The 8,877-nt window shown below is 38.8% G+C and overlaps 1 protein-coding gene across 1 annotated transcript; it reads left to right on the top strand.

Moving 5' to 3' along the window:
• The first annotated feature begins 688 nt into the window (after positions 1-688).
• LOC104947547 (thiamine transporter 2-like) lies at positions 689-8,651 on the top strand. The gene is made up of 5 exons (XM_010773595.1): positions 689-880; positions 2,489-3,245; positions 6,349-6,541; positions 7,995-8,136; positions 8,410-8,651. The coding sequence occupies exons 1-5, from the start codon at positions 689-691 to the stop codon at positions 8,551-8,553; spliced, it is 1,428 nt and encodes a 475-aa protein (XP_010771897.1). The 3' UTR covers positions 8,554-8,651.
• Positions 8,652-8,877: the final 226 nt, after the last annotated feature.

Raw genomic sequence — 8,877 nt, forward strand, 5'->3', positions numbered from 1 at the left:
CCAGCCTGCGATCTCCAAAAACTGACTTTAAAGTTATTAACTTGTTATTTGATGACAGTCGCAGAGACAAAATGCTGAACGTTACATTTATCTGATCACATGAGCTACTCTGGAAAATTGAAATTTGGGTTCATTGAATTTAGAGCTTAGAGATATTTATGGATGTGTCCAATCCATACATAACTCTTGTTTTTATTTAGCAGCCTGAAGAATTTGCATTAAGTATTGTGTAATCTTTTCTATTATTGCAAAGCAGTGTAAAAACATTAAAGGCATCATTCACATGTATTTCTCGTGTGTGTGGGGCAGCATGGTGGTGCACTCATGCATATTCCTCTGCTTGACTTCCACCTCTTCCTCAATATCTGCAGGAATGACGGTGTTTTGTATAAAGACAGAGGAGGAGACAGTATTTATTATAACCTGCTGGAGCCCTAGGGGCTTACCACCTCATATTTCATCTTAATGTTTCTTCACTCACAGGCTCCCATTTTTTTCCTGTCTCGCCGCAGCCAGGAAAACTTCAGAGGAGAGAAACAACAATGGCAAAGCAGGTGACTCCGTGTTCACAGTCAGTCTCACCTTGGCCTTATCTGGGGCTCCCGTATCTCAACAGATTAAACTGCCTAAATTAGACTATGCTCTCGCCGGACGCAGTGAGACGTCCCCTGGGAGCTGTTGAAGAAAGATGGGGTTCTGTGGGATCCGGGAGTGTGGTAACAGGCCGTGCTGGGTAGGACATTATATGCCGTGCCATGCTGGTTGGGTGGGCCCCACTGTGCCGATCTGCATCTATGGTTTCTTCTCCATGATGAGGCCTATAGAGCCTTTTATGACAGAGTTTCTCACAGGAACTTACAAAAACCTCACTACAGAGCAGGTGAGGTACTGAGCTATGAGTTCAGATGTCTGTTGAACAATTGGTTTGATCAGTTTTTGTTTAGCCGTTACTGTAAAAATGGTAACTTAATCCTTTGTTGTGTTGCTATTTTATATATATTCTTAAAAAACGACTTCAAGTATAACATTTGAAAGTCTGTCTAGGTGCTCAGAAGTTTGAAAAAAGCAAATTCAGCTTTGTTATTAACAGGGTTAAAATGATAAATTAAGTTGAGTGTCGCCGTAGAGGCGAGATCTAGGTACTGAAAGTTTATGATCTCTGTAATCGAATTACGGATACCTAAAGCAAATTGCAACTTCATTTATTACTGGATTCCATCATTGTTATAACAAGATTTGTTTTTATAAAATGGGGTTTGATGTGGTGGTTACACTAAAAAAGAGAGGCTACAAGTACTGTGCGAAAATATTCGCAGCAGTCTTGCCAGTTGTTATCCGTATATTTTATCAAGAAAAATGTATGAACTAACCGACAAAACAACCATTACTCTTGTGTCTCAATGGGAGAATGTGTCAATTAGTTAGGCTAGTTACAGTTTGAACTAAAGCAATCACATGTTTTGTTAATAATTCAACATGTTGCCCTAGAGGAAGCATTTGTATTGTAATATTAATTGCCTTTTTCATAATTTAACAACATTTTATTTTCTCTCCATATATGAAAATATAATGTACAGCCGGACCAAACCGATGTCAGCATTAATAATGCAACATCAGTGGAGCCATCCTGTTTACACGAGTGAATTCAAAGTTTTTGGTGCAGACTGAGGAGAACACCTCACATAGTGGCATTGCAAAGTAAGAGGATAGGTTCCTTCACACCTCTGCAATGACGATCACTTTGTGATGCACAAATGATGGAACGTAGACACAAGGTGTACTCATTTCATGCTGAACCGTTTATTTTGCAAATTACCTTTTGAAACTCCTGATTGCCTTTTGAGATTTCCTATGAAGTCCAACTAAGTTTGTGAACAAAGTACAGACCACATAATGTATTTATCATTTCACAACCATACCAACAGAAAGCTCTTGAGAGCATAGTTGTTTCAGGTAAGACTAGCACTGAGCTGATATATTCATATAATTAACTGTTCACTCAACACTCAATCGGCACTCTATTGAAATCTAAAGGATTAGGAAATCAAACTTAATCTTAAAATTAAATATCTTAAAACACTTCAAGTAATACGATACATTTAGGGGAGGGATGGAGATTTGAAATAGCACCACTGCCTTAAAAGCCATCTTTGAATGTTGTTTTAGTCAAAGTAGGAGGGAAACACAAAACAACAACTTCATGGGAAAAGCAATTTAAGAGCCATATTTTCACTTAAAGGAATTTGGCTTTCAAGCTGCAGCCACTTTGTTTATTTAAATAATATTATAATGTATCATCTTGTCTCACTGCGAGCCTAATTTGTGCTGCTTCCTGTTCCATCCTGTACATGCAAAGATTCATTTTTCCCTGATAACGAATAGAGTTGGAACTGTATGTTGCGTGCTGCTCTCATCCAGTACTCTCTCAGCACTTGTGAATCATTTTCCCCAAAAATAATAAGGTCTTTGTCTGCCCTCTTCTATCCAGGTGAATAGACAGGTGTATCCTGTGTGGACTTACTCAAGCCTGGTTTTCCTCATCCCAGTCCTCTTGGTGACAGACTTCCTCAGGTACAAGCCTGTAATCATCCTCCAGGGGCTCAGCCATACCACGGCATTTGTGCTGCTCCTAGTTGGCTCGGGGGTCCGCTCTGCTCAGTTGGCCTTCTTCAGCTACAGCATTGCCATGGCAGCAGACGTGGCCTATTTCTCCTACATTTACAGCGTAGTTCAGCCCAGCCACTATCAGAGAGTGACCAGTTATGTCAAAGCGGCCATACTGCTGGGCTACTCTGTGGGTGCTCTGCTGGGTCAACTGCTTTTGTCGTTGGGTGGGGTGTCCCTGTATTGCTTAGCTATTGTAACTCTTATTTCTGTCACGATATCACTGATAACCTCCTTGTTCCTGCCCATGCCTAAGACTACCGGTAGTTTATTTCTAAAGGGTAGCTTATCTGCACAACAGGAAAGCTCAGGTGAAGATAATCAGGAGTCAGGAAGCCAAGATGCGTGGGTGAAGAGCGTGACAGCTGCAAAGCATGTTGGGACGATGTTCAAAAGGCTTGCATTGGACTTTAGGAAATGTTATTCCTCTGTGGCTATGCTTTTCTTCTGCATATGGGCATCTATGGGGAAATGCGGCTTTTACCAGGTCGCAGGGTACATCCAGCTCCTCTGGGTATATATGGAGCCGGGAAACTTCACAGCCTTCAATGGAGCAGTGGACGGCATCAGCACATTGTCAGGTAACTAATGCACCATTGTTACACTTTTATATCATGCCGGTTGCCTGGAGACCTGACAGCGATGATAAGACTTCTGCTTGCAAAGATATAGCCAACCTCATAACTCTCACTTTTTTCATTTGAGCTGTTTTACACATTCGACTACAAAAATAATTGAAGAACTACACACAGAGAAAACACAATCCCTTTCTATTATCAGTATTTTGCAAACCCCAAAAGCATGGCCGACAATGGGAGCAACATTAATTTGACTATTTAATTGCCTGCTCTCATCCCCAGATGGGTGAAGCAGCTGCTGCCATCCAGCTAGTACACTTTTATTGATTATAGTACTGATACATTCCTGTATTCCCCCAGAAGCCAAAGGCAATTACTCTGTGTAAACCACAACCAGCTGTATGCCTTTCACTTGTAAATGTTTCTGCACAACATGCAGTCAAGCTGTAGGGCCCGGTACCTGATATTTCCCCAAAGATTCCTCTTGTATTCTCCTCTGTTCCACTCGTAGAAAAACCTCCCTGAGGAAAGAAACCTGGTTGAAACCGATAGGGAAAATATGAATATGGATTACCTGCATGATAATATATGGCAGGAAAAGAACAACATCATTTACTTTTTTTTCTCCTATCAGTTTATTAATAATTATGTGTCCTGAAAAATCTATATTTTTTGCAGCTCATTAGGATAAAGATAAAACCAAATGTGTATGCAGAAAACAGAGTTATGTTCTGTTGTATAGTTTTATTTTCAAGGAGAAGTAGTTTAGAGGAAACCTAGCTATTTATCCAAGGTTTCATGCAGTTATTATGAATCATTTACACTTCAAACGAATATTTAACTTTAAGGATAATGTATTCATGACAGTTTCATTTAGTATATTCCCTTCCCCAGGTCAGGAATGTCCAAGGTATTAAATGTAATTTGGCCTGCAGAATACATTTCCGTATATATTCAGGCCACAAACTGGAATACAACGCATGCAAATTCAAATTGTACTCCCCCACATGTAACACACATTATCTTATATCTAATCAGCATGCAAAGACAAACACAGCATGAGGTTACATATATTCATGTTTGCCACACATATTACAAAATGGTGTGATCTGCATACAGCTTTTGTTTTAACCTTTCAGAAAAGCAATTCAAGTGAAACTGATGATGTCAGTGTGATACTGAGGATGGCATTAGTTAAACAAATACAGGAGAATGCTGTTTGTGTCCCGTATGCAATCAAAACAAAATGCTAGGTAAATTACGTCATTTATTTAAACCCAAACCTGTTTGGATTCGTATTAGTTTTCCCTGTTTTATTTTGTCCCGTCTAGATCTTTCTTTGGTTCCCTGTTTTATTTAGAAAAGTGTTCACCCCCCGTCTTGTCTGTTGCTTCCTGTCTCTGTGTTCACCTTGTTCCCCTCTGTTTTCTCCTCCCTCCACCCATGTGTCTTGTTTATGTGATTAGTTTTGTGTGCATTTAAGTTCTGGTTTTTCTGTCTGTCGTTGTGAGATTCTCGACTTTGTTGGAAGGGTTTATGTTCTGAGCGACTTTATGTTTTGTCTTGCCTTGCCTAGTTTTGACTTTGTTTGCCTGGCCGAGTTCTGGAAATAAGGGATTCCTGCTTTCAACATATTTTCTGCATTTATGTCCTGCGTACCTTGCCCTCCAGCCGTGACAAAACCAATATCTTCTTCAACACTTTACAAAGTAGCTTTCTTTACAAAACATTACCAAGTGTCTTAAATGTACACTGTTACTGTAACAACGTGCTAACTGTGGTAATTGCTTCACGTCTGAGGCCACCCAATGTGTTAGAAAATAATGCTTAGGGTATAGGGTTCAACTTTTCGCACTTGGTCAGCCCTAATCCCAACCCTGGTAAAGTTTACGGATATGGTTAGGATTAGGGTATAGGGTTAGGGTTAGGGCTGACCAAATGTGAAAAGTTGTAAATTAAAAGGGGTTGATACCAATGACTAAAATGTAGGATATCTCTATCGAAATTGGCTGCATTGTTTTATAGATGACCATGTTGATCCAGTTAGTTGGTCCAGACGTTAATACTACCAGACCGATTTCAGTATGAATTGCTCCCAGTGGATAAACACTAATGAGTTCTGGGAACTCCTGAAGTTCCTCTTTTAGTTGCATATAGAATTGGTTAAATTATACTTTACGTGCAAAAATGAATCCAATTAAACTGGGATATGTGCACCAATATGGTATTTACCACAAACTCCTGCTGTGTGAACATACTGTAGAGCCCAGCTGCGTTATTGATCTCGCTCTATAAAGCTGTACAGCAGGCTCCTGCTGACCCCGCAAAGACTCCAGTTTGACACTGCTGTGGAAAGAGCTCTTATTGTTCAGGCTCCATTTGACCCCCCTCTGTTAATCAGAGCCAAGGGGATTGATTAAGTATGTCTTAAATACACACAGGCCCGGGTGAGGTCCATGTTGGACGATTAGCACTGATTGAACACGAATGGACGAGGACTCGAAGGAAATGTACACATTTAAATGAGAGCAGCAATTATACCCAGCTCCTTTATATTCAAGTAGATAAAGAGCTCAGGGTGAATGGATCCATTTCCCTGGGGACACAGGCTTTCACCTATTTACACTCACCTCAATGAATGCTAATCAGGTTTAGGAGTTATTCAATCTCCAGCAATTATAAAACAGGTTTCACAAGGCAGAGGTCGTTATAGTTTCAGAAAATGTGATAAACACATAGGAAGTGAGTTAAGGTTATTTCTAAGGAAGAGAAGTGAGGAGACAAGACCAGAGAGCATTTCAGAGGATACAAAGAGGAAGAAGATCCCCCAACTGTACATCCTTTTACATTTGGTGAGAGGAGCCTTGTGATGTGGCAGGGTTGCACTGTGCCACCCTGTGGCTGAAATAAGAAATGCTGATGTTTTTAAAGTATTACTATTAATACTATATAAATGTTAGACAACACTATCAGAGAGGATTATAGTAATTATAGTAATAATATGCTTTGGACAGTCACAGTTGTATGTATTGATGATTACATATGTTTCTAAAATGTGGGTCTAATTGAAGAAAAAGTGACTGACTGTGATTGTGCTGTCCTTTAGGAGCTGCAGCCACTGTTGCTGTGGGACACATGTCTCTGGAGTGGTCCGTGTGGGGGGAGCTGGTCCTGGGGGGTTTCACGTTCCTGATCGCTGGAGCTCTATTCCTTATGGATTGGACTGACAACATCTGGATCAGCTACTCGTGCTTCATCCTCTTCAAAACTATTTACATGCAGCTCAGCACCATCTGCACGTAAGAATGCATTGTGGATATGCCAGCAGCCTAATTTGCATATACTCAGAACAAGAAGAAAAACTGTTTAAATATGTGTATTTGTTCAAAGCAATAAGGAGGCAAAAAACATATTTGTTTCTCTTTATACTATTATTTATTTTACTTTTGACAGCATGTCTTCTGTGGACAACACTTTAATATTTTAAACAAATATGCAATATATGGTTTTGTGATATAATAAAATAGTAAATTATCTAAACAATTATTTATCATTTGATGAATATTGGACATTTTAAAAACTCTACTTACTGCTTTTTTTCCTCCTCATTTTCTGTCAGCTTAATATTTGATTTTACATTAATAACGTTATATATAAATATGTTCTGCTTCAGTCAGTTCTCTTTTATTTGAAGTAAAGAGAATGATTTAAAATGAGAGGAAGGAGGTCCCAATGTTCCCTGAAAAGGACATAGTTCATTCTAAAAACTAAGTATAATATATTCAAGACTTTCATGTATAAAAAAACAACATCCCAATGAGGAAAATATACTATATATATATATAATGAAAACACTGATGATTACATCACTAGCCCATAATGTGGGATATTTACCTTTATATTTACTATTGTAACAAACTATTTAATCAAAACTGTGTCAGACAAATTAATAACTTTCACTTTATTTCTTTCAGCTAAGAATGGCAATTCTGGTATTGGTCAGTCAATACACCAAGGTGGTCCAGTCTGAAATATCTACTATAAGATTGATTGCCATCATGGCCTTCAAAGGATGCTACTGTATGACTCCAGTGATCCCTGACATGTCTTCTGGTGCATTCATTGACCTTTTTAATTTGAATTGGAATTTGTTCAAAACGATTAGATCGTATGCCATTACATTTGGTAAAGATATCCACGTCCCAAGAAGATAAACCAACTTTGGTAATGACTTATCCTCTTGTAGCACAAAGGTTTGCCCTGCTTTGTTTTACAGCTCTGTTGGACATTTTATGTGCCATAACTGCCCTGGTTTTAAAAAGTAATACCTACTTCAGAATAATTGACAGGAAACAATCAAAAAGGCGGCTATCAGGTCAAAAATATTGTCTATGACAAAATATCTGCAAATCTAATGAAATCCCAATTATTCTTAGCTAGACTGCCTTTAATGCTAATACACATTTGTTTGCACGCTAACACCATAAAGTAAAATGGTGATATAGTTAATAGTACCTGCAAGCTAAATAGCATAATAACATCATTTTTAGAATGACAGCATGGTAACAAAACATTCCCCTCAAAGTGACATCGGGCTATAAACAGCATAATTAGGATGATATGGACAGCACAGCTTACGGATACATTTTGTTGTGATTAATAATTTGTTATACTTGATTGTCCTTTACTGTAGGCCTTCCTACATATAAGTATAAATGACTTTCATGAGCATCTCATTTGTGTAATTCCCAGTTTCCAGATAGCCAAGACGCTACAAAGGGAGCGCTATGCTTTGGTATTCGGATTCAACAGCTTTGTAGGCACAATCCTCCAGAGTCTCCTCACCGCCATTGTCATCAACACAAAGTCTCTGAAGCTAACCATCACCTTGCAGGTACAGGTACTGCAGTACATACATGTGTAGGTTCATGTAGTTAGCATATGCTTTATTTGTTTTGGTTATCACATTTAAAGAAAACATTTAATTATATAAAACAATAAACTTTACTTTGCAGATACATGTGTACGGAATAATAACACAATGATGCTGTTTTAAGGGCATTCAATACAAATATAGAGAGAGTCATAACATCAGAGACAAAATGAAATGATTGGATTAATTAAATTGCAGATCGACAATGCAAGTCATTTTTTCATGTCTTTGCAGTTCCTCATCTACGCCTCGTACTTTGCTGCCGTTTCCCTGCTGTTCACAGTCAGAGGTGTGTACACTGCGTTCCACATGCAACGTCCTGTTGGAAGCAGCCAGACAGAGGGAGACAGCAACCTGCCAGAGGCCTCGCGCCTGTGAAGACGCTCAGAGGAACATGAGAAATGTTTCCCATACAGTAACTCATCAATTATCGCATGAACAGAACACATGTTAGGAGATGCTTACATACATGAAGACATTAAATCCAACAAAAAGTGACTTTGGTTAAGTTTTGTATCAGTCTGTCATGAGCAGGAATTAATAATCCATTCCACAGATGTGCTGTGAATTTCATTAATTTCCAAACCCTAAATCTTGCCACTAGAGGTCACTCCCTGCACAAAGTAAAACAAAAAAACACAGCTCTGAGGTAGTTTCATCTGAACCCTAAAATATTAGATAATCCTTATGTATGTGGACGTT

This window comes from Notothenia coriiceps, unplaced genomic scaffold (genome assembly GCF_000735185.1).
Source record: "Notothenia coriiceps isolate Sejong01 unplaced genomic scaffold, NC01 NC01_scaffold00012659, whole genome shotgun sequence".
Taxonomy (NCBI): domain Eukaryota; kingdom Metazoa; phylum Chordata; class Actinopteri; order Perciformes; family Nototheniidae; genus Notothenia; species Notothenia coriiceps.